This window comes from Leuresthes tenuis, unplaced genomic scaffold, assembly GCF_036924035.1.
Source record: "Leuresthes tenuis unplaced genomic scaffold, fLeuTen1.0.hap1 SCAF_4, whole genome shotgun sequence".
Taxonomy (NCBI): Eukaryota; Metazoa; Chordata; class Actinopteri; order Atheriniformes; family Atherinopsidae; genus Leuresthes; species Leuresthes tenuis.
The window spans coordinates 8487084-8513828 of NW_027325358.1; the positions used below are offsets into that span (position 1 = coordinate 8487084).

At 39.9% G+C, this 26745-nt stretch overlaps 2 protein-coding genes across 5 annotated transcripts; both read right to left on the bottom strand.

The window, feature by feature from the left end:
* Window positions 1-794: 794 nt before the first annotated feature.
* odad3 (outer dynein arm docking complex subunit 3) lies at window positions 795-7676 on the bottom strand. The gene is made up of 13 exons (XM_072383771.1): window positions 7493-7676; window positions 7164-7285; window positions 6947-7024; window positions 5066-5257; window positions 4869-4970; window positions 4059-4184; window positions 3646-3768; window positions 3312-3461; window positions 3009-3169; window positions 2736-2892; window positions 2502-2651; window positions 2121-2208; window positions 795-2034 (listed from the first exon to the last, which is right to left on the bottom strand). The coding sequence occupies exons 1-13, from the start codon at window positions 7569-7571 to the stop codon at window positions 1913-1915; spliced, it is 1650 nt and encodes a 549-aa protein (XP_072239872.1). The 5' UTR covers window positions 7572-7676; the 3' UTR covers window positions 795-1912.
* Window positions 7677-8065: 389 nt separating this feature from the next.
* slc44a2 (solute carrier family 44 member 2 (CTL2 blood group)) lies at window positions 8066-24947 on the bottom strand. 4 transcript variants are annotated; one of them, XM_072384409.1, is made up of 22 exons: window positions 24765-24945; window positions 18030-18078; window positions 17864-17937; window positions 15978-16062; window positions 15780-15864; window positions 15566-15685; window positions 15395-15455; window positions 15172-15298; window positions 14879-14962; window positions 14547-14659; window positions 14339-14470; window positions 14150-14249; window positions 13305-13397; window positions 13074-13158; window positions 12637-12899; window positions 12247-12341; window positions 11789-11892; window positions 11621-11694; window positions 11281-11351; window positions 11096-11184; window positions 10924-11008; window positions 8066-8750 (listed from the first exon to the last, which is right to left on the bottom strand). In XM_072384409.1, exons 1-22 carry the CDS (start codon window positions 24793-24795, stop codon window positions 8653-8655), a joined length of 2118 nt encoding a protein of 705 aa, XP_072240510.1. In that variant the 5' UTR covers window positions 24796-24945; the 3' UTR covers window positions 8066-8652. The 4 variants fall into 4 exon arrangements, with proteins under 4 accessions (XP_072240510.1, XP_072240507.1, XP_072240508.1 ...); XM_072384406.1 differs by lacking the exon at window positions 8066-8750 and adding an exon at window positions 9189-10685 and having other exon boundaries at window positions 24765-24947; XM_072384407.1 differs by lacking the exons at window positions 8066-8750; window positions 24765-24945 and adding exons at window positions 9189-10685; window positions 19245-19380.
* Window positions 24948-26745: the final 1798 nt, after the last annotated feature.

Genomic DNA, 26745 nt, shown 5'->3' on the forward strand with positions numbered 1-26745 from the left:
TCTTTGGCAAGGCATGCCGAAGAAAGTCACCCACACTGTTGCTGGCCGCGATTCAAACTGTGCAGCAGGGAGATCAGCGCCGCCCCCTCCTATCGATTGGCTGATCAGAAACACATAACCTCACGAGGACAGACGTATCGATTCATAGGCGATTTAATGCATGTTTCCTGTACCAGCTCCACGAAGGTTCTTTTATCTCGGGTTCTGCATGATTAAGTCAACTTAACGTGTTTAAGATTTTAGAATAAGCTTTGAACTATCTGACACTCAACAAATATGCTGGACAGCCCATCTTTTGTGTCCTCGTTTATATAGATATATTTCTGTTTATACTTTATTTTCATTTCATATTATTGCCTTGTGTAAAGTTTTCACATTTATTTCTTGGTGCTGTTTACATCATCATCAAACCTATATTTTTTCCATTTATGTGCAGATTTTTAATATTATTAGTAGTATTTGGAATAAACAAAGACTAAATTACTTAAACTGAATGAGCTTTCTGAAGACACTGAGGCATCATGTCAACTTTGGCCTTAAATCTTGAATCATTTATAGGCAAACACACAAAAATGCAACTGCAATTCATGCCAAAATGAGAAATATTCACCTCTAATGTATTCCCTTTATAAATAAATGGTCTCAGTGGCTTTTATATTTTCTATATTTACCTAAAACTGAGAGCTAATCACTAATAGACTAATTATATTGTGCCGGGGGCCAAAAAAACCATCCAATTTTAAACATTGCTCCGTCAGTTTTATTAAAATAGTTCCAATTACAAATGTGCCTTCATAATACTATTATTTTTATCAAGCTGTAATGACTGTAATTAACTTCTGTGTTTTACTTAGATGTAGACAAATGTGGAAAACTGATATTAAAACTAAATTTAAAAAAAGAACAAAACATGAGTCATACTAGAGATGACACTACACACACAGCTGCTATTTTTCTACTCTTTCCTGAAAGACACACAAACAAAGTAAACCCAGCAGCTGTTCCACTAAATCAAAGCATCAGAGCATTGTTCACAGCTAAAAGTTGTCTGTCCGGTTACATTCTGTACGTCAGTCACAGCTGCCGTCGAGTCCATGTCAAACATTTCTGTTGAGCTCTGATGTTTTGTTATTTAGGATTCAGTGTTCAGTTATAGAAGAAATCTGACATAAAAATAAATAAATAAACTGGCTCCAGCAAATGCAAATGGAGCAAAGAGGCAGAATAATGTTAGAGATTAATGCTTGATGCTTCAAAAAAGAGTTTTAACTTGCAACTTTGTGCCTTGTGATGAGGCAGATTATGGGCGTCTGCAGTTCTGATGTATGTCAACTATGAATAGAGGCTGAATGCCTCATGCGTGTTGGCTTTCAGGACACCGCACAATGGATTGGTTTCGATCAGCAGGACAATGAGTGTGACGAACCTTCGGGGATGAGACACTTGATTCTCTCAGAAACTTCACTGCCATGTACATTCAAAGGAATAAAGAAGAAGAGCAGTTTTCTGATTGGTTTTATAAGCTCTCGAGAGGCTGAGAGTGAAATGTTATCCGTAAAGCAGAGGTGGAGATCTCTGTGTTGCAGCAACATCTGACATAGAACATTGTTGTTGTCAAAACAAACCAAGATGTAATGAAGCAAATGTTGTTTGTGCAGTTCATTAATATTATCAAATAATAGTTCATTTTTATCTAGAATTTTCCCCATATCAAAAGTTATATTCTTGTGGTATAAACTAAAATCAAGTTTAATACTAGAATTTAAACTTACTAGCAATAATAAGTCATTATGGGTTCTTTGCCATCTTACAAAATTACCATTTTACTCTCTGATCAGGTTTTTGGATCAGAGGATTTATTTTTTCCCCGCTCTGAAGATCATTTACGACTCCAGAGACTCTGGTTGGATCACTACTTGTTGTTCTTTTTCTTCCAGATCTTCCTCTTGGAGTTGGTTTCAATGATCAGCTGAGACTGCCGCTTCAGAGCCTGGCGTGAGACGATGTCAGCATCGTCCTCTTCGCTCTCCTCGTCTGTAACAGAAGCAGTGAAGCAAAGACAGATTTAAACTGTGTGTGCTGCTGCTGCTGCTGCCAGAGTGTGATCGGCCACAACTTACCATCATTGAAGAGATCCAGTGTCTGGTCCTCGGGTAGTTTCACTTGGGTGTTGTACTCCGGCAGTTTCCCCTCAATCCTGACGTAAAACTGCTCAAAGCAACAAAAAACAGCTATGGTCCACCAATAAAACAAACGTAGATTTAATCATATTAACTATTAATCCCCCCAATCCCCAATTTCAATGAAATCTGTCTTTTCACGATCACAAGAGAACAGTCAGATTTTCAGTAAAAGATCCACCTTACAGTCTTTTAAGAGTCAACTTTCTCTAAAAATCATTCAGGCATCATGATGGTCTTCACTGACTCTGGTGGTCTGTCTTCAGAGTCCTATCCAGACCCAGAACCTGTATTTATATATTTCTTAAAGCTTTTTCTCACCTCGTCTTCCTCCATCTCCTTCATGAGAGCAGCCAGATCCTTCCCTTCAAGCTGCTTATTCAATAACTGTAATTTCAGCTCACACTGAGTCATGAGCTCCACCACAAACTCATCTGAGTCCAGATGCACTTTAGAAACTGTGTCCTCACTCTGCAGGAGGCATTGAAGAACAATGATAATAGATTTGTTAAGAGAAAGGAAATGAAACCCTTTGTAAAATAATGCGTTTCTTACCAGTGTAATATGTTGTAGTTTCTCTGCAAGGTGCTCAACTCCAGCTCGCACAGTGCTGAAGGTTTTTAACAGCCAATCGAGACGCTCTTTGGCTGCATCGCACCTCTGCTGCTGAGCCTGCAGCTGATGCTCGCACTCCTCCAGCATCTGTTGCTCACTAACATAACCACAAAGCAACGCAAAGCAGAGGCATGAGAAGTAAACAGGGGTCCTTTCAAACAGACTGAAAAAGAGAGGAGGTGTTCTCAAGAATTGGCAGAATGTGGGTCTCACCTGGAGAGTTTAGTCTCTCCAGAATATTTCATTTCCTCAAACTGTTGGTGGAGAATCTCCCTCTGTTGCTTCAACTGCAACAAGACCTCCTCATTCTCTCCCTTCAGCTTCTCCAGATGTTGGTGTGTCTCCTTCTGAGAAATAAAGCGCTCCACTATCTCCTGCACACATAACAAGTGTAATAGAGACAACATGCAGTATAACAGAGACATGTACCATTCGTTGTGACACAGACATGTGGACGTGAGGCTTCTCTTCTCTCATCCAGTCCATTTAGTTAAACCGTTCTTTTCACATCCATACCTGTATGTCTGTGACTCCGGTGGCCTCCTTGATGCGTCTGAAGGCCTCCTCAAATGTTGAAATGGCTCTCTCCTCTTCACCTGCCATCCTGGTGGTGCTGCGCTGGGCCTCACTGCTCAGTTCATCTGGCTGCATGGCTGTTCTCTGAACCTGTACGCAGAAAAGTTTTCAACCTCTTCAAATGAACGCGACTCATTTTTACTTCCAGTTGCAGCATTGAGGCAAGACAATACTTTGAAATGTGTATCAAACAGCAACTCAGACACTCAAAAGAACAAAAAATATACCCCAAAACAAGGTTTTTGAGCATACACAATCACCCAATGTGTCTCACCCTTCTGTCAACTTTTTCAGCCTGGGCCTTGCGCTCTTCAACCTTCTTCCTATAACTTGCTATTACACGCTCTCGCTCCTTCCGCTCCCTGTACAGCAGTTCCTCCTGCAGCTGTAACTCGGCCTGATGGACAGACAGTGAGTAAAAAAATAAATAAAAGAGGGAAATGGTGAGACAAGCAACACTTCGGTATAACATCAGTCCGTTGGATATAACATGACCAGAAGGATCTTTATTGATGTCTGAGGCAGTCACCTCGACTCAAAGAGACCTTTAGAAGACAGAGGTTTAGTAAAAGAGGTAATTTACTTAAATCAATTCTTTGAGATGTATAGAGGACCATCTCTTGTCCTTAGCCTTTCAGCAGAAACACGCATGTTATATATCTCATAACCGAACAGTTTGCCGAGCACCTTAGCAGCGTCTTTGGAGAGATGGGCGTCATTATTCATGACCTGCAGGTTGTGAAGCTCGTCTCTTTGTTTCAGGATCTCTGCTTCAAAACTGTCCAACTGACCCTGGAACATCAGACTCTCATCCTGAAGGGATGAATGTGAAAAAGTAAGAAAAGGAAACATGAACAGAAGGAGCGAGGATGGAGAAAAACGTGAAAAACATTAAAGCATTAGTGACTTGATTGTCATCTCAGGATTAAAGCCTGAAATATAATGAAAACTAAATATAATTCAAGTTCAGACCTCAGCCTGACTGACATGCTGTGGTGGGACCTGAAGAGAGCTGTGCATAAACCAATGCTGCAAACCTCAATGAGCCGAAGCAACGTTGGAAAGAAGAGTGGGCCATAATTCATCAGAGAAAATTATGTTAAAGACTGTTAGAGGCAGTTCTACAAGCTGCTGAATCATGGGGTGTACTTAGTTTTTCACATACTGCTTCTGCATTTTGGTGTAATTTTTTATTAAAGAAATAACAACAGGGGTTATTATGTCATGTGTTGTTCATCTAAACTAATTTACCTAATTTTAAGACCCGGTAAGAACCAGGTGATGTTTTTATTATTATTATTAGGTCTTAAAAGTAAAATCTGTGCACAAAACAATAATCATGCCTGAGCGTCTTCACTCTCATTGAGGTGTAAGCGCTGATATAATCGTACAAAGGACAAAGTTTAGGACTTCAGGAAATGTGACCAACCATTACAGGAAACAGCACCAACAATTTTCCACCAAGTTTTCTGGGAAAACAAAACAAACTATACTAACCTGTAAGAAACCTTTCAGCTTTAGATAGTAGATCATGATGTTTTCAGCTTCCTTGCACTTGAACTGGGTTTTCTCCAGACTGTTCTCCAGTGCACGCAGTTTCTGAGGACATGCACACACTAGTTCATCAAAAATAAACACGAATTAAAAGGACACACACAGAAAGACGTGTTATTAGAGGTCAAGGAGGTGATTACCATGGCGTCTTCCTCTTTCTTCAAAAAGCGGGCATCAGTAGACTTTGTTCCGCTGATGCCCTCTGGTTTCAGTCTCTCATACTCCGACTTCAGCTCATCAAGGCGCCGATGATACGTTTGGGTGGTGTGTTTGAGAGCATTGAGGCGTTTTGTCTTGGCTAGCACCTTTTGGTCTAGTGTTACGACGGCTGTCTGAGAAAATAGCACAAGAGAGGGGAAAAGACTACACTGTTTATCTATAGTCATGTAAAAAAAGAAGAAAGTACTCTGTCACTTCTAGGATTTTACTTTTAAGACCTAATAATAATAATAAAAACATCACCTGGTTCTTACCGGGTCTTAAAATTAGGTAAATTAGTTTAGATGAACAACACATGACATAATAACCCCTGTTGTTATTTCTTTAATAAAAAATTACACCAAAATGCAGAAGCAGTATGTGAAAAACTAAGTACACCCCATGATTCAACAGCTTGTAGAACTGCCTCTAACAGTCTTTAACATAATTTTCTCTGATGAATTATGGCCCACTCTTCTTTCCGATGTTGCTTCGGCTCATTGAGGTTTGTAGCATTGGTTTATGCACAGCTCTCTTCAGGTCCCACCACAGCATGTCAGTCAGGCTGAGGTCTGAACTTTGACTGGACCTTTGCAACACCTTGATGCTTTCCTTTTTCTGACATTCTGTTGTAGATCTGCTGCTGTGTTTGGGATCATTGTCCTGTTGATGAGCCAGTTTCAGCCCAGCTTTAGCTGTGGGACAGATGGCCTCACATTTGACTCTAGAATACTTTGGTATACAGAGGAGTTCATGGTGGACTCAATGACTGCAAGGTGCCCAGGTCCTGTGGCTGCAGAACAAGCCCAAATCATCAGCCCTCCACCACCGTGCTTGACAGCTGGTATGAGGTGTTTGTGCTGATATGCTGTGCTTGGTTTCCTCCAAACGTGCTGATGTGCATTATGACCAAACATCTCCACTTTGTTCTGGTCTGTCCAAAGGACTTTGTTCCAGAGGTTTTGTGGTTTGTTCAGATGTAATTTTACAAACTGAGCTGTGCTGCCATTTTCTTTTTAGAGAAGAGGCTTTCTCCTGCAACCCTTCCAAACAAGCCATACTTGTTCAGTCTTTTTCTAATTGTGTGTCATGAACTTTAACATTTAACATGCTAACTGAGGCCTGTAGAGTCTGAGATGTAGCTCTTTGGGTTTTTGATCTTGGGGTGAACTTGCTGGGAAGTCCACTCCTAGGAAGACCAACAACTGTCTTGAATGATTTCCACATGTGAATAATCTTTCTCTCTGTAGAATGATGGACTCAAATAGTTTGAAAATGGTCTTATAACCTTCTCCAGATAGGTGGTCAGCATCAATTGCTTTTCTAAGATTACTGATGATGTCTTTCCTCCTTGGCATTGTGTTAAAACACACCTGAAGGCTCCAGATCAGCAAACTGACAAAAACTTCTGCTTTCATGGAGGTGCTCACGCTTGCTGATGATCACTTAATCAAGTACCTTTAATTAGCAGAAAATGGCTGATACCTATCCTCTCAATTCCTACGGAATCAGTAAGAGTGTACTTGCGTTTTAAACAAATATTACTTGACAAGGTGTATTATGTCATGTGTTACTGTTCATCTGAGGTTGTATTTGCCTAATTCTAACATCCGATAAGATCGAGATTATTTTTTTATTATGCCCTGATACGTAAAAACTTTGTACTGAAAGAGGTTGTAGCCTACTTTCTCTTTAACGTGTCTGTATTAACTGTAAACAGTTTCAAATTATCATCAATAACACTTTTGTTGTTAGATTACAGGAAAAAAATTATATGAAATATCAATCATATTGCAACTAGCTGTGATGCCACTGCTTTTCACCTTGCCCGACATGTTGCGGTAGGCATCCTTCTCCATGCCTCTGTTATGGAAAGCAGCTCTGATGATGTGTCCATCACCCTAAGAGGTAGGACAAAGTCAGCAAGTCACTGCCAGTACAGCAATGGTTTCCGTTTTGTGTTTGGATTAGATGACTGAGACATGAAAAACAAAAAGGTTAAGAGATTAGCCTTTTAAAGGAGGACTACATTTGACTTACAGCATTAGCTTCTGCCAGTTTGCTGTGCAGCCTCTTGTTCTCCTGCCTCAGCTGGCGGATGGACTCTTTGTTCCTCTTGATGGTGGACTGAGAGCTCTCATAGTGTGCAGTTCTGTCGCCCTCTAGTGGACATATTCATTTTTTGCATCAACAACGGACAAGATATGAAAACGAGCGACTCACTACTCTTTTCTTGGCCTACATATAGCCACAAATACCATGTTCTGACCAACAACGCAGGTACACCATGATAATCATGGTAGCTTACAGTTTAGGTCTTTTAGCACAAACTCTAAATACGCGCTCATGTTATTGAGAAACAAACTTACCAAGCAGTTGGATTTTACGCTGGACCTCTGTTATTTGGTCGTGCAGCGGAGGTTTAATTGTGTCCTGAGTGAACGGCATTTCCTTGCTGTGGTACTGTTGTCAGTTAGCAAAAAATATGCCGCCAGTCCGCTTTAGCTCGACCTAACTGAAGACCTCTCGTAGGCTACGGTGTTGCCTAGCAACATGTACACTAAAGCGAGACTCAGACGTTATTAGACACTAAAGTTAGAAACGAGAAATATCGCTGTAACTGTTAAGTGGTCGTTTTCTGTGTATCTTGGTCCGAAAAGCTCACAACCAGTTGGTAAACCCCAAAAGGCTCGTGTCTTGACGCTACAACTAAATTCTATACTTTTTAGATGACTGTAAAACATGATCAAGTTTTCGAGGTTCAATCGTTTTAATGACGCTTTAATATTTCAAATCTCCTTTTCTCATCCTTTAAAACGACATAATTTAACATTAAAATGACCTTTCAGCAGTATCAAACCCAATCCAACCTATATGCTGGACCACACACACAAAAACGAGTGTTAAAAAACTAAATCTACGAAGCAGTGGACGATCTTCCCTTTGGACACTGACATAATGAAACAAACTTTTATTAGTTTACAACAAAATGAGAGGCAATGTAAACAATACAAACTCCTTACATTCACAATAAAATATGGTCATATTTTATATTCAACGAAGCATGAAAGAAAACAATAAAAAAACAATACTTCCGTATCAAGGTTATCACTTGAGTAAACTCTTTGATATTCACACTACGCTTTTAATCGTAACTTTGCTTTGGTAAATTATCATATTGTGCAAGGCATTTTGTTAAAATGAAAACGTTCATAACTGTTCATGTTCATGCTGCTTGTGTGTCAGAAAAGAAATCATGAAAATGTCAACATGTATTGTGAGATATAGAAAAAGGTTTTAGAGCAAACTGTTGTTTAAATTATCAAAAATCCTTGTGTTCCTTTTGTAATAAAAGCTGCATTTATCAGGCAGGTGCTCAGCAACAATGTTGAGTTAATAAAGTAATAAATGAATCCAACTTGCAAGACATGAACAACTTTATATGTACATCCAATGAAATGACACAGTCCTTTTGTGCATATCACACACACACACACACACACACATACACTATGACTTAGTCGCCAGTTTAGGGCTCATCGTTGGACTTCTTCATGATGCTGAGTAGGTTCGGTGGCATATAATACGGCCTCTGAGTGGATCCATCATTGCGCTCCAGGTCCTCCACTGTGACATGAACAGAGATAGTTGAGGAACAATAAACCGTAATTCACCTTACTTACCCTGAGGGATTTGTCTGTATAACCATTTTTATCTTTCAGCTAAAGATGAAGGGTACTTTATCGAGTAAATCAAAGGTATAGAAGTAAAAAAATTGGAGGGGGCTGGGGACATTTTGTTGCAAAGAACTGTTTATTCAGTCTGACTTTTCTCTTGTTGTTCTTCAAGTATGTCTTAGTTTTAAATGTGCACAAATCACGACCGCACAAACTCAAGAATGTGTGAGTAGGGTTTACAAGTATACAATTAATTTTAAGGGTCCACAAGCCAAAAACGTTACAAGTAATCAATACATTGACTTTTGTAAAATTGTTGGGAGTGCCCTTTGAAGACAAACGTCTTAGCTGTTTAGATCTGAAAACTTACCTGCTTCCAAACACTAAAACATCTTGAAAAACACATCTTTACACGTGACATAACTACAATGATTAAATACAATCACCGTTAATCATGATTTACATCCAATAACTGTGGAATGTCATCAGAAACCGTTAGTGGAAAATTATCTTACATCTTACACAAGGTGACAGACAGGAAAAGAGGTACAAAAGCATCCAAAGATTTAAGATGTTAGTTGCGAGCATTCAGAAGGCCATATCAATACCATGCAGCACTTAGACGGAGAGACAGATTTAGGAAAAGGACAGAACAAGGCAGGTGGAGTCTGTAAACAAGTGGGGAGTTTGCTGATTACGAGAGGTCATGATGTCTGCATCATGGCCACACAATCACAGCACTTATGCCATTCCGAAATACCAAGGCAAGTAGGTGGCAATACCATATATGTGATCCCATCCTGGTGAGGATCACAACAAAACTGAAGCCAAAAAGTACATAATAAACCCACAATACGGTATATACACAAGTTCCATATGCAAAAGAAATTATCCAGTGTTCATACTGTATATCAAATAAGTCTGAAACATTTTGGCGTCAGCTGGTATTTTGTAAACAGTGAAAGAAATTCACTATCGATTGAGATGTTTGTTGTGGCTGTAAACATGGTTCTTAAGTGGTTCCGTAGTGCATCTGGTAATGGGACTAAGACAACACATACTGACAGTAATCAGGCACAGGTTGAGCACTCACTATGTTCTACAGATCTTCACAATATAAAAACCAACACTGTTCCAAAACCAGCACACGGGAGCATTTTTTTTAAGCTACAGAGATGCACTGGGCTTTTGACCCGCTTCAGCCTTCACTGACCGCAGCCCTCTGCAGGTGGACGTCACGCCACTCACAGAGCAAAGCCGTCTGAAATTCTAACGTGTATGACGAACATTAACAGGCCCATATCACAAAGCTGTAGGTACACATCAACTTTCAACGCTTTAGGCTTTATGAGGTTTACCGAGCCTCTACTGTTTTGCAACATCTACTCCTGTGGTGCCGATGGAGGATCATCTTCCTTGGACTCCTCTTTTTCCTCTTTCTTTTCACCTATCTCCTCTTTCTCAGCTTCCACGGCAGCAGCTGACACCTCCTCTGCCTTTTCTTCTGCTTTCAACTCCTGCTTTTCTGCTGCTTCTTTCACCTCCGGTTCTTCTGTCTTCTCAGTCTCCTCTGCCTGATTGACTTTTTGTTCCTCCATCTTCTCCTCCTTTGGTTCTTCAGCATCCACCTTGGACTGGAGTGGCTGCGCCTCCTCATTGTCCTGCTTGAGAATCATCTGCTGTTTCAGCTCGATCTCTTCGTCCTGCTGCTGAAGAGGTGTTTCCTCCTCCAGTTTCACTGTGTCCACTGGTTTCTCAGCATCCGCCTGCTCGACACCGTCACACTCTTCGTCCACACTCTTCGTTTTGGAGAGGATCTCGTGCAGCTCGGGAGACATGAAGTACGGCCTCTCGGAAGAGCCGTCATTTCTTTCCAAGTCCTCACCTTTTAAAGCGTGTTGGTATGCCGTGTTTTTGATTGGTTTAACGGAAACAAACGGGAAAACGTAAAATAGAGGGAATGTGGGAAAATAAAAGTGACGTGAAACAACGGGAGAAATGAGACAAATAGAAGAAGAGTCAGAAACATGGCAGGAAGAAGAGGAAACCAGCAGCTCTGCTTCAGAACAGTTGTATGAGTGAAGAGGAGATCTGGTGATCCACCAGAATGAGAAATTACTCACAGAAGCAGAGGAACAGTGTGTCCACACACATGGCGTACACGCTGAAGAAGCCATGGGCAATCAGGTAGGCTCCCACTACCACTGTCTAGGAGGACAAGTTATAAAAGTCATCAAACAGCGCAGTCAAAGCTCAAAACTCAGGATGAAATCATATCAAGTCAACTGTTCTCACCAGTATTGGCACCCAATAGTAGTTGAGCGATGGCACGGCTTCCTCTACGACTCTTATTCTCCCAGAGAAGAAGAAGAAAGAGAAAATCCCTGTACAGAGATAAAACGCAGTTTAGTTTATCTAAACTAGAAAGTCTCACAGTTCTCTCCACAGAGTTTGAATATGTAAATAAAAGCTTCCCTTACCCACAATACCAACAATAAGGAGCTTCCCAAGGAACAGCAGGAAGTCAGTCACTTTATCCAAAACAGCCACTCTGGGATGAATAAAGCACAGTTTGTCACTTTCAGCTAAGAGTAGCTTAAATAATGAATATCTATGCATCAGTACATGTATTTGTTAAGTTATCTAACACTGGCCTCAGTCAACCATAAAAAAGGGAACTCAAGGGATGAACCAATGTCCAACCACACATAGCAGACAACTTGGCAAAGAACCACATTTTCCTGGCAGTATATGAAGAAACGACAGCTGACTCAAGATTTTTGCACAGTATTGTATCGTAGTCGAATGATGACATCCCACCTAACGACGTTCCTCATGAGAAGAAAGAAGGCATCTCGAGCCGAGGTACAGAAATTCTTTCCATAGATTGCAATCTGAAGATAAAAGGAAAGAAAAAGGAAAAAGGCGATCAAACCACTTGGACAAAGCCTCTCTCAATCAGCTGTATCCAGTTACAAAAGAGCTCACCATAATGTAGGCATTTCTGTTCAGGAACTTGATGCATTTCTCCAAACACCAGAAGCAGCACTTCATGCAGCTCAGCAGAAACTTAGCAAACTTGTTCTGAGCACCTGAGGGACACGAGAGAGAAAACAAGAACTTTATAATGACAGGATGTGCTGTGTTCAGCTCATACAGGGGAAACATGCACCTCTGATTATGTGTAACTCAGTACTTAGTGCACACAAAAATGTATCAAAGTGGATTAAAAGATGGGTAAAATAGGACAGAATTATGATGAAAATTAAATCTACTCAAAGAATGTAGAATGTAAACAAACAAATGTATATCTAAATGTTGAAATTAAGAATAAAAGCAACATCATGAGCAGTATCTGATCAATCAACTGGGGACTGTTAACATGCATCTATTAAAAAACACAGTTAAATATATGATAATAGTTGAAATAGCTTCAAACACCTAACCTTTTAGCTTGTGATCCAGATATTCCAGGATGACCCTGATGACCTGGACCAAAGACAGGATCAGAGAGCCAAAAGCCAGGGAGCCTGTGTGGTATCTATACGGCAGGAGGAACAGAGGCCAACTGTGAGCATTTGACACATTTTCCCATTTAAGTTGGCCAGGGGAACCCACTTGCTAACTTTAACATATGTCTGTTTGGAGAAAATAACATCTTTTCCTCAAATTCCTGCCAGCTTTGTTCGGCTGAGGTGCCCAAGCAGCACTAAACTCATCTTATTTACAATTTAAAATATAGAATATCAAAATATGTGTAAAACAAGTTCAGATTGAAGAAATTCAAATTTAATGAAGTGTCAAAAAAACAAACGTAATCAGCTTTATAGTCTAACCTGAGGGCCCGTCCCAGAGAGGAGAAGATGGGGAACGCAGGGATATCACCGGGCTTCTTGAAGGCCCAGTAATACGATGCAAATGCCCCAGACAGAGTGACCTGGCCCAGGGCCGTCACAAAATTGGCGCACCAGAAGAAGAGGAATATATTGTAAAACTGAAACAGGATGAGGTATTTGTGGTAGACTGTCTCACCACCGTAGAAAGCAAACAGGCACTCTGCATCTGGACACACAGCTGAAACATTGGAGGTGTTGAATGTCTGTCGAGGAGAAGAAAAGAGGCAGATTACTCCTGAGGTTGCTCGTGTAAGATGCAACATAATCACAATATTTGCTCCTTTATGAGCTGCTTCTTTCTAAATGTAAAATGTTTTCTGTCAGACCCTTCAGTAATTTACAAAGGAAACTATGATTTGAGGAAGTTGCAGGGGTACCGTTGGATTGCAGGTGTCTCGTGAGTACGGACAGTCAGAGCTGTTGAACACTTTGTACACCTGCTCATTAGACGTAGACAAGAAACTGATAGGAGTTGTCAAGGTGACAAGGTGAGCATATCTTTGAAAAGGTTGAAATCAAGAGTCCTGCTTGCATCAGTTACATTTATAAAACGAGGTAATAAATATACAGTGTCGCTTTCACATCATGGCAGGCTAATGAAAGGATACACAGCTGTAATGGCCCAGTATGCGATCACCACAGCAAGAAGGACAAAGGTCAGCAGAGGATAGAACAGCGATGACATCACATGGCCAATAGCTCTGAGAAAGGAAACATTATTTTACCAAGTTTCCTTACAAAAAACATGCAGAAGAAGGAAGGTTGAGGTTTCACTCTTATTTTCTTGAGGAAAAAAACCCCAAAAAACTTTAAGAATGCAAATAGAAGTTATAAATGCAACATTTTATAACCCGTTTGAATGAAACCTTTAACTGTACACATATCCAGCAGAGACTGAGCATGAATTTAAGTCATAGAGCTTCATTTAGCTATCAAATATATCCTTCATCTACAGATTTGCACATCCTGAGCACAGAGTAAACTGTTTAGTTTTTCAGTTGCATACGGTGTCAATTTCTTTCACCGTTTACAGGTTTTATTTAGACTTTAATTCATCTTTTTCTGTCATTAGTTTATCCTGTTTTATCCATGTTTAGTGGACACAATAAACTGGACTTACAGGTGTTGTTACATTGCTACTTGGACACTTGAATTTTCCTTGGGATCAGTAAAGTATGTACTTATAAAGCCACTCCTGAATGCATAATCAACTCTTAAGCTGCTACATACTTCACTATATATTGATTAGAACTATGCAACTGAGCCAAAAGAACAACTCTAAAACTACAATACTACTTAAGGAGAACTGCAGAAAACTTGTGTTTTCTCACTCATTCTGTTGTTAGTCTGAACATGTTACAGAACCAGCTTTAAAAACACGTAGACAGATCTGGTCACGCTTCAGAGAGCTCCAGCACAATGCCTCCAGAATAAGCGATCGGTTCGGACTGACCTGCTGGCCTCTTTGATGAGAGCGATGGCGATCAGGATCCTCTTCCTGAGGAAGATGAGCAGCAGGATGACGATGACCTCCACAATGGCCAGGATGATCACTGCAAAAGAGTGATTTCAGCAGATTTATGCAGTTTATAAACACTTGGTTCAGAGAAATATCAGACAGTGGAGGTGTGTTGGCCCTTACTGAAGGCCAGCCAGGTCTGTCTGATCTGCAGGTAGACAGAGAAGTCCGTCTGCAGGCCGAGGTCACGGATGGTGACGTTAGCACCAGCCTCGCCCTTCAGACTGGAAAACTCCATGTAACAGTGGAAAATACCTAAAAACAGATGAATTAGTTAAATTAATTTGAAAAATCTTAACAACATCATTATGGTTAGAGGATAAGGACTTACCATATCCAATGACGAGAATAACCAAAACAATCATAACCCAGACCATGATGCCGGCCAAGAATCGCAGTAGAACGATGAAAATCAAGCTGACAACCATGGCGATCACCAGACCACTGGAGGGGGTGGACAAAAGCAACATCTTACAACCTCCCTGCGTTCAGCTGAGTTGTTGTTGAGCATAAATATCTCTGTTTTAGATTCACCAATTAGCCAAAGTTCACACAATGATACTGCTCGGTGAAATCAAACGACTAAATAAATTAATATAGAATAAGAGGGTAATCATGTGAAAGTGTTTTTTTTCTGTTACTGTAACAGTAAAGTAGACTTACGCTAATATCCATTGCCAAGACTGAGTGTAGTCCTCAAAGATTCTCATAGCCACCTGGCGAGCTTCAAGAACCATGTTTGACTTCCTAAAACAAAAGGAAACAGGAATAAAAACAAACACTAGGTTCCAGAATTGACATTTATTTTTATATTTGTAAATATACATAACATAAAATATATATAACAGTACAAGGTTTGTCCAACACATCAAATATCCGCCCATAAACTAATCACAGTTTTTCTCACGCATTTTGAGTGAACATAGTATGCTGTCACACAATGAAAAAAGACTCACTTTGACGCCTCCAGCACCTGAGAGGCATTGACCATGGCGCCTTGTCCATCTTCAAAAGAGGTCTCGTTGCCCACCACCACCACTCCACCTTTCATCGTTCCCAGGTTCGGGAGGCAGCGGTGCGTGACTGCAGAGGAAGTACTGTTATTAGTTTCAGCTTCAGGCAGGAAACACATCCACATACAGCAGCATGAAGGTGAAAAGTATTTGAGTTCTAACTTACAGGGTAGACTGGGCATCAGCATGGCAGGACAAAGCCCATCCTTCAGAATCTCAGGAACACTCTGAATCATATAAAACAGCTTTAAGTCAAAGTGTCTATCATATTGCACATTTAACTGTGTCACTTTAAGCTTGTGCAGAATGTGAATATTCTCAATATCTGAATGTTTACCATTGTGGCAAAGTCAAATCCTTCCTTGCAGTATCTTTTGTAGTATTCATGGTCTTCTGTGCTGCCTAACTTGGCTTTCAACAACGTAAGATACCTGTGAGGACACTTTTTCACACATATCTGCACACAAATAGCAACAGACAGTCATGACAGTTAGCTTGGTTGTTTGAATGAGCTGCAGTAATCATAGAACGAAGCAGATACATTTCCTGACCTGCGTGGTGGGACACTGGAGCTCCAGCAGCACCAGAGGACTGGCACATTTCAGGATGTTGAAGTAGAATAGGAGAGGCTTCTTTCTGTGGTGTGAAAGTCAATCAGAGCTGATGTCACGTGTGTCACAGATAAAAATCATTATCTAGAATTGACATGAAATCATCAAGTGAAACATTTCTTGCTTCAGGTAACTCACTCCAGATGTGTTCCAACCTGCCCACAGAACTGCCCCCTACTGTCTGTGGGATAAATCACTTTTCTGGGGTCACCCTGAGACCAGGCTGCAGAGAGACGGAAAATAAAGGGATTGTCCTGTGAATTCAATTAAGATGCTTCTGGAAGACTTCAAGTTTCAGACGTGGAAATTATTGCTGAGAGAGCAATACTCAATATGCAAATCAAATTGAAATCCATGAACAGAGACTATAATAAAATGTCCATATATGAGTAAAGGTAGGACAAAGAGATTTAGAGTCTGAGAAAACAGGCAGACAATGTGTTGTGTCAGCAATGAATACAGTTAGTTGATCAATCGTGTGTTTTCACACCTCAGTCATAAACATCTCTCACATATTTACAATGGCCCTTATGAAAGCACACTGTTCTGAATATCTACCGTGAACTGAGGAGCCAAAACATTATGACAGCTAACAGATGAAGCTCATAACAATGATTATCTTGTGGAATGGCAAATGCTTCCGGGGCAGTACTGATCCATTTTCTCCCATGGGGATCTGAACAATGTGCAGAGAATTACATCCAAACTTTCTCCGCAGGTGCTATTCACAAGTGATCACAGAATGAGACTGTCCACGTTCTCACGACTGGAAAATACTCAGCACACTGAGAATCTGTGGAGTGGTTGTTCTCAGCATGTTGAAAAGGGATGAGGCTCTCTACCTTTCCATAAAGATTTTTATGTGCTAACCCCTTAATTTCCTACACATTTTTCAGTGGCTGTCCTGTATCTTACTAAAAATGTGTGTAATGAGCCATCTCTACCACTCAGTTTAGGTATGTAATCATTTTCTAAACGTACTTTTGCCATCAAGTGACATTTCAACCGTATGTTAAAATGTAATTCTTACCAAGAAAGTCTAAAAATGTCTAAAATTTTTTCTCAGTGCTTACATTCTTCTTATTTCGGCCTCTCCCGTTATCAGGGGTCGCCACAGCGAGTCGATCTCGCATCATTGACTTGGCACATGTTTTACGGTGGATGCCCTTCCTGACGCAACCCTTGCCATTTATTCGGGCTTGGGGAGGAAAAGTAGAAATACACTGGCTCGCTCTTCCCAATGTCTGGGCGCACACACTCACACCTAGGGACAATTTCGTGTCACCAATTAACCTAACGTGCATGTTTTTGGGGGGTGGGAGGAAGCCGGAGTACCTGGAGAGAAACCACGCATACAGGGGAAGAATATGCTAACTCCACACAGAAAGGCCCCAGACCGCAATCGAACCTGGAACCCTCTTGTTGTGAGGGAACGGTGCTTGTCAGTGCTTACATTAAAAGGTTGAAAATCAAAGCTACAGGTATTTGAACGTATCCACAATATCAGTGTGTGACTGAGCAATGTCAACCGAAATGAGTGTGAAGCAGCAATGCTTATGAGCACGCACGGAAAAGTCTGCAGTGTATTGCAAGTACCTGCTGTATTCAAACAGAGTCTACCTGAATCATTTCGAGTGGCTTTGGCTGGTGATTTAACAGTTGAAAGTCTTTTGGATGTGGCAGAAATGTAAAAGTGCTAAAACCTGAGTGACTTTGACAAAAGTTAGGTGGTTCTGGTCAGAAAGACAAGCCAGTGACTGTGTGTTATAGAACCAGAGGAAGCGGCAGGTTTTGTAAACGTTAAATTAAAGGATCTGCTGCTAATGTCTGTAAACAGGGCCACCTCCTGAGACCATGAAATGTTATGTTTGAGGTGTTTTTGGATAAACAGCATATCTGGCAAAGGTGGTCATTATGCTTATAGTGTAGGAAAGCTGAACCTAGGATAACACCCTGCTCAGGACTTTTGGAATATATAAGATAATAAACAAGTCTATATTATAGTGATCAAAGTTCAATCTTACCAAGGATGCCCACACCAAAGTATCCAAACAAGGCTACGGTGAAGAGAATACAGCAGAGGATATCTGTGCAGCCTCTGAGGATGGGAGAGGAGACACAAAATATTGTTTTTGATGTCTTCAGAGAGAAAAAAAACACGATCAGCAATATTAAAACAGAGAGTTTTACCTGTTGTGGATTGGTCCTCTGAAGTTTGGGTCAAACTTCCTGGAGTCCCCTGAGAATAAAAGATGATACAGTATGATCATGGTGATACGGCATAATGTGAAAGAGGCCATAGTTAATTCTAAAACAACATTAAAAAGCATATGTACGGGTTGATACCGGCTTGCAATGAGCTCACAGTATTAAAGATGCCAAGTATTTAGTTCTAAAAATACATATAACATCACTGGATGTCTCATAAGACATTTCAGCAGACAGATATCCGGTAACGTGGGACCTGGAGCCGGAGACGGTCTGGCGGATGGCCAGATCGTCGCCCGCTTCCTCCTCGCTGGACGTCTGACCATCCATCAGACCGTCTTCAGCTCTAGCTTATTTTTTCACACACTGCTTCTATATTTTGGGTTTGTCTTGTTAAATAATGATACAAGACGATATGAAATGCGTTGCTCACGTGAAGCAAAATGAACCAAATTTAAGACCTGGAAAGGACCACATTATTGATATTCTTTATTTTTTCATGATTCATAAAAGAATAAATAATGCCAGACTGTGTCTTAGCAAAGTTTTCACCATAACAAAAGGATTCTTTTGCCTGACTGTCATGCCTAGCAACCCACAAAATGGCTCCCCGGTGACAGTGGAAGCTCCCTGTGGACATCGCCCGGCACCATGGAAACACCTCAGACATGACAGAGGAGAAATATCAACCAAGCCCACGGTGAGATCAACGTGAGCTCATTCTCAAAGAACAGAGCGAGTGATGGCAGTGAAAGACACCTTTTAAATATGTTGTGCATGAAAATCAGCTTGATGGCAGATTTTGACTTGTGCAGACACAACCTCAAGCTCAACCAACATCCTTTTGCAACATAAGCAGAGCTCACTCTGAGCTGTTACACATCCTGTCCCTTCACTGTGTCTGCCACACCCTTCACAACAACGGGGTAGTGCTTGTGTACAATAAGTCTGCTGCCCTGAACTCTGGAAATATGCTCTAACGCACGCAAATACACAAGATACATAAACAGTCCCTACTCACACAACTGAAATGTGTCAGTTTGCTAGAAATAGATGAAGGCACTTGAAGCAATGCAATAATCATAATTTGCTAAAACCAAGAGTCACCATTCAAGTTAGCACTCTCTGATAACCTTGAATTGTGTCAACAAGCTCGTGTCAGTAACAGCTGATGATAAATCCAAACTGTAACAATACCTTCTTTTCCATGTGCTGTCATTCTGTTGTTGTTTCTGATTGTCCTGCAGGCAGTTTATCAATTCCCCTAAGTATGCTGTGTAGTTCAGATGTTTCTCATGTCTCCTTCCTGTTTTCTGTCTGTGTCTTCCGACTTCTCCACTTCCTTCTTTTACTGCATTCAAACCCCTGCCTTCACACATTTTTCACTCTCTCTCTGTTTGGTCCCTTTCTTGGCCCAAAACCCGTCAATGCAGTTTCTACCAAAGTAGTATTACAAGAGGGATTATTTAGAAGGAGGTCTGAAAATAAACTTCAGAAATACTTTGGATGGTTCAGTTTGCTGTTGCAAAACATAAAGTTTCCCACACACACAAACAACAGGCTGTGCTTGCACCACTGATGCGTTGTCTTGTGAAACTGAGACAGTCTTAAGCCTCAACATCTTAGAACTTATTTCTATTTATCTATTTTACATATCTAAACATGCAAAAATCTTAACATTTTCCAAGAGCAAGCTGTCTAAGATAGTAGCCGTACGTTTTAAACTGCAGCTCAAATAGAAATGATTCAACAAAAAAGTTAGTATCTTTACAAAAAATACTCACAGGATAAGCTCACAACACCTCTCTCAAGTCATATTTTTCATGATGCCCTCCAATTCATCATCAGGGTTTCTAATTTGAGTTATTTTTGCAGATTATTCTGTGTTCAAGGTGCGCAGTTTAAAAAATAATGCAATTTTTCTCAAATTTGTTAAACCCTGGAGTACATTAAAAAGCAAGGACTGGACAGAGTGTCGCTGATAACAACTAAGGCTGGTAATCCAATGCTGTTGTCTGTGGTCAGCCAATGATGTCCGACCCAGCAAGCCATAAGAGACGTTTAAGTGAGAGACAGTTATTGTCACTATAATCAGTGATTTCCATAAGTTTAAAGAAAGAATAACAGGCTAAATTAAACCAGTTGTCACTGTAAGCTTGTCCTCTATCCATAAACCCGGACACAGATATAAGGGAATCCTGAGATTTGTCGAGATGCAAAAATGCCAAAATAATCATTTCACTGTAAACACACTTTACACTTCAAACACTTAAAATCCATTTCAGGCTCTGCCGAGGGGTTTCTGGTGAGTGAAATGCACACTGCCACTGTTATAGTTAAAAAATGTTAATAACTGTCATCAGTATAACGGTGTATTCCCAAATACATGAATATAGAAAATAGAAAAGGTGGAACGGTTTTAGTTGGAGTCACATTTACCTTGATTTTCTTGATGGGAACACGTTAATTCAACAAAGATTAAAGTAAATTAGAATTTTAGCTTAATTGCTACCTCTGCCTTTATCAACTCCAATCTGCTATATTTAATTTACAGCCATCAACAGAAATGAAATAATCAGTTATAAATCTCCTATACCAAGTTTCAGATGAAGCCATTGTGCCAGTATTTGTTGTATTTTCCCCAGATCTTGATTATTCAGGAACGAGACTTCTAACGTTTATGTATAAAACCAATTCTGAGAGGCCAAATGTTGAGCTGAGCATTTCCCCACAACAGCAATGAAAAAAGAAACAATATAAGGTGATTTTAATCTAAATGTGAATTCTCATTGAAGAAGTTGGGAAATCTCTGTTATAAAACAAGATGAGCCAACCTGATAAACTGTGTGTGCAGCTTTTCTTACAGCACCGCATGCAGCTGCATGCTGCACCACTATCTCCAAAAATATACATAACCAAAACTTCCTCTTCTAAGGTAAGAAAAAAAATAGATAAAACCAAAAACCCTGCTATTTGTCATTTTTTACCTTCTTTTTTTCGTTTTTCAATGATTTTGTCACTTTAAATGGCATCTCTCAGATTGTTACAGCATTTTGACTGCATGGCCCCTCTTTTACACAAACAATGGACAAAGAAAATTGCTAAGACAATGATTTTGTTATGATGCATTGTGCCAGACATGCAGAAGAGTGAGCCGCACTGGACATATGAGAAAAGGCCATCCTACGTGTTCTCTGGTCGACACGACCGCCTCTGCTGACATGTGACTAAGAAACAGGCAATCAGAGTATGAAATACAATACTATCTATTGATCTAATCTGTCACAGACTAAGACTGAAAACAAAAAATAGACAGACATTTGGAGACATGCTCTGATCTGCTTTCTTGTTGGGTGCACGATAAAATTAATGCCACTCTCAAAATCTCTCAGACAAAGATGTGGTTAGCCTAAGTTATCTTATCAAGAATGGAATCGGAGGGAAACAGCTAGCCTTTTAGTTAGCTTGCTCAGTTGGTTTCTTCTCCCAAGTCGGGAAGTTGCTCTTATGTCTTCATGTGTCTTTTACTACTAGTAAATATTTGTTTAAACCAAGGCAAAGTTACTTCTTAAAACTTAAGTTAATATTGCCAGTCAAATATTTTCAAGCATCATCCAAATGTTCGCTCTTCAACTATGTTTCCAGAGATAATAACTCGATAAAATTCAGATTTTTCAACCCAACGACATGAATTTTATCCGTTGAGATCTTGGTTTCACAAAGCAAAGCTTTGTTACGCACTTGACTTCTAACATAAGCTTCATGGGGATTTTGTCACTAGTTTTATCTTCTTTTCAGACCCGCTCAGCAACTTGTCATCATTATTATTATTATCTTTTTGGAAAAAGTAACCAGCACCAAATCTTGCAACTTTCAGGAAAAACATCCCCAGACTGATGACGACGATCGTCAGCTCAAATCACTGCACGAACCGTTGTGTTTGACTTGTTTTTGTTGTGGTTTTGTCAGATGACATTTTGGTTATAAGACTGGGTTTTTACCAGAGTACATCAGCAGCTTTGAAATGATCTGATGATGACCGTGGGTACACGTGCAGTCTCAATGGGCTGCTTTAGAGTCACACTTTCTGACTTGTTTTACCATCTGACAACAAAAACAACCCAATGTGTGAAAGAAAGCAGCTCTATTGAGGATATGCTGCATTAATATGTACTAATACATCTGTTAGGAGAGAAGCACATAGATGGCATCACGACAATGCTAATTAGCATATGACCTCGTCTTTTTTATTTGTGTAATTGGTTAAATAAATTTGACAATAGTTTGCTGACTTATCTGCTTCAGTAAATGTAAATATTGTATTTATTCTCATTGGAGTGGCCTGGTTTCCTCAGGTAGCTCATGAGGCCCAGATGTTGAAAACCCACAAGATTCAGGTTCATATGCAATTAGAAGCGTCAGCCATATCGACCTTTGGCTGTATTCAGTATCTAGAATAATCTACTAAGGATCTTTTTATGGAGTGTGAATGCTGAAGACTGGAACTACTGTGTGTATATGTGTTTGTTAAAGGGAGCGATGATGTCATGAGTGATGTGAATCTCTAATGGGCCCTGAGGGGTTATCAGATGAACCTCTTCCTGCCTACCTTAATGGGTTAGTGGCTGCTGTGGTTGTGCACATCTGTGTGTATGTGCATGGACTGCACATATGAGGAGAATACATTTAGTCCTGTGTGAACCTCTTCCTTACATTTTATCTTTTTTGAGAATGCAGCTCAAGATGATTCATTTATTAACCATAATTATTATACAGGACTGTGCCAAGCAGGTGTAACAGCCTCAAAAACCTCCTTTTATAGCCACTGTTGAGGTCACTGGCCTACATATCTTTTATAGAGAAAATAAGGACACATATTATAGTCTCTTATTATTCCATAAAGCTGATAGCTGCTGGCTCAGATCGAGACCTCTGTGTACTCCTCATAGTCTGCTTGAATCAAACACTTTGCATCATCTTGTCAAACAAAGCAAATCATTAAATGCTCAACACTGAACATTTAGAGGTGGGGTTTTTGTGTATATACATGCAGTGTGTGTGGAAATAAATGAGTGTTTGTCAGCGTAAAAGTGACTGGAGGTCTCTTGAGTGTGTCTGTGTGGGTCGAGCATGCAGCAGCCTGCCTGCATGTATGAACACCAGCCCAGACAGAAGTAAAGGGAAACAAGTGAGGACTGCTCAAACTCTGCTGATAAACGCCACTGTTAAAGAAACAATCAATGAGTTTTATGTGTTTATCACGTAAAGCTTTATCTCCACTTTAAAAGGTCAGGGTTTTTTTTGTCCTTTTAGCCTTTGTGGGGGAGGGTAGTCAAAGAAGAGCTGTTTACATGGCAACAGGAAAGCTACAAGAAAACGCTCCACAGTGACAGCTCATAGGATTGACACGGCATGAGGATGGGGAACGAAAACCAGATGTAGTTAAGAACTGGTTGAAATTGTCCAATCATGTGCCTACTAGCTTATCAATTCCTTTTATCAGCGCATGTGTGTTCATCTGAGAACTGGTTCCAGATTCACCAGCGATTAAATAATGATCTAATAGCTTTTGTACTTCTTAATTATGTGTGCACCTTTTAACATAATTTTTGGTCTTAACAAAGCTAAAACAGTGAGGCTGAGCCTAAAAAGCTGTGTCCTACACAAAAAAAGAAAACAAATATATTGAGCTGATGCGCAGAATCTGAAATGCCACTGGTATCAATTAAATTGGATCAATTCCCTGGGTATGAAGTCTATCTTTCATTTACTTTGCGTTGCAAAAGACAAAGGGATTAGCATCAGAGAGGTCTTTCCAATGAAATACCAGCTTGAGGATTGTGGTTGGCTTTCCAGGCCTGTATGACTACCCTGTCATGTAATAACAGTATCATGGGGTATTATAGCAAGAACAACATGGATTATCAAAACTTCATGACTCAACGGTCTATGAACAACAACCCAGCCCAGACACGAGAAGACCACGCCAGGGTGCTGTGGGCTGCTAAAGTTGGTGCTGCTGGAAAAAAATCTGTGTGACAGGCGTTAGATTCATCACTGAGTCATGTGTTTGGCTGATATAGATGCATCCCTCATAATGTGAACATGTAAAGAAGAGTCAGTTTTCCATAGACAATAAGCTTCTTTTTACTCCATGTTTCTCTGCTGGTGAGAGGCTGAGTGCATCTGAGAATGAAACGATCATATGCCAATTTCCAAACACCAAATGGTTTCCATGCCCAGAAGAGCACAACACAACAAACACAATAAACCAAAAATAAACAGTCCATGTAAATGTGTTGCGTTCCCCGGCAGAACAGAGTGGCGTGAAAATCACATTTTAAAAAATAACAAAAACAAAACAGGCTTTTATTGTGACAACTGACAACCAGTTTATCTCCTTAAGCCAAATACAGCGTAAAAACAATTCATGTAGTTTTCATAAAATACTGCCACTAAATTACAACATGTACACCCATTGTATTTGCTTATTAACATGGAAATGAATTTAAAGCAACTTGTCAGATATTTCTCAGAAAGGACGACACCCATTTAAAGAATAACCCGGCTGCGGAGGATGAGGATGCCTCCCTATCTGCATAAGAGCCATGAGGTCCACACCCATCCATCCATTGCAGTCATTGTTTCCATTTCTTCGCCACTTAGACTGAAAAATCAAAGATCGAAGAGAAAGCGGTGACACACGGCTCTTCTTACCGTATTTGGGGTCTGGGTTTTTTTCCTCCATCTCCTTTCTCACGCACTGCTCGGCTCCTCGCTACTGATCAGACCTTTAGACAGGACAGTTACCATGGAAATGTCAAGGCAAAAATATCAATAACACTGACACTGCTCCTGCCAGAGAGCAGAGACCATTCCAAATCAAACGGTTGCACGGTGCATTCCAGCCTAACAGAAAGCAAAGGCGGCCAATGAGAGGACGAAGTGTGGTAACTGACAGCTTTGACAGCCAATCAGAGCGCGTCAAAGCTACTCTCGCCTTTACTGCGATGGAATGTGAGGACAGTGAGAATCTATGTGTTTTTACTTGTTTTTATGCGTTTATAAAGGCCCTTAAAATGACATCGTTATAAAATATGACCCCACTACTAAGAAAAACTACGCTTGGTCTCTATAAAAAACTGAAAGTTCAGATGGTGGTAGAAATAACATTCACTTAAACACAATATACACTAATCACCACGACTATTCAGACTACTATTTATAAGAAATATCTTACATCTTTTCAGCTATAGGCTTCTATCTAATTATTATCAGGTGACGCATCAGATAAAAGTCTATACAATCATCAGTTTTGGTCTCACTTTGAAGATATAGACGATTAAAATGTTTGTCACACATATAAATGTTTTGTGCTTTCCAGTAAAAACAAACATGTGAATACAAAGCTTTACCATGTGCATAACATTAGTTCTAATACAGTAAAGAATATTCCTCCCCCACTTCAGCACGAGTTTGTCTAATACAACAAAAACAAAAGTTTTATTGTACATTATGACATTTAGATGATGGCATGATAAAAAAAGCTCATAACTACTTGGACAGGGTACTATTCTGTAGTTAACAGATGAGTTTGGAAGCACGTTTTTGTAGATTTGCCTAAACTGCAAAATTGCTGTCGTGTTTTGGTTAGTGTTGCTCCATGTAGTTCGTAGAGACACAGAAGGATTTCTGTGATATAAAACAAACTCGATGACCTTCCGGCAGAGATGAAATAATGCTCTAAAAGACAAACAACTGGGAGACACTATCACATATCATTTCGTTGAGACCATCAGATGTAAAAGTGTTGTGTACATGTGTCCCAGGAACGCAATGAATAATTTAGAAGCATGAAATTTAATCTTTAGAAAACAATGAAGGCCCAACCTTTAGACTATAAAGAATAACAGTAAGTCAAAGAAACAGCTAAATACATGTTACAAACTTCCTTTATTTATTTCTAATTTACAGTTTTAGCAAATGTCTTTAATTGTTTTTTCAGCTCAGAGGTTTTCAAAAAAGTTTCAGGATAGGCACAGTGAATGGCGGTAAACAAATATTATAACATATTAGTTATCAAAAGGGATTAACATAGAATAACCTTAATGTGTGAGATGTGGTCAAACAAATTATTCAGACATACTTTATTCTTTGGAGGATTTTTACAGGAGTTCCCAAAGAGACTCTGACCAATCAAGAGTCAAAACAACTACCAAGAAACTAAACAGCCACAAAGACAGGGAAAATTACCACAAAGTGACAACAAAGTTGCTCAAAACCCTAACAGATATACAAAAGGTGTCTATAAAGACAGAAAACAACCAAAAAGATCAAATAAATCCTAAATGAATAGCTTAACAAGCAACAAGATTTCAAAGAATCACCACCAGATGTTTAACAGCCACTAAGACACTAAACAACAGCCAAGAGCCTTAAAATAACCACAGAGACTCACAGTGACCACCGGGACAGACAAAAAAGCCCACAAAGAGAAAAAAACTCCACATGTAATAAAGTAATGACCAGTAAGACACTGAAAACAAGTGAAAAGGCAAACAAAAAATGACCCAAGATTACCTCTTTTTCATAAGTAGAAACTAATAAATGACATTTTAAAGTGTGTTGTTAGTGTGTTATTAACAGTGGAACAACACATCTGGCTTTGGCTGATTTGTTGTGTGTCTATGAGGTCATA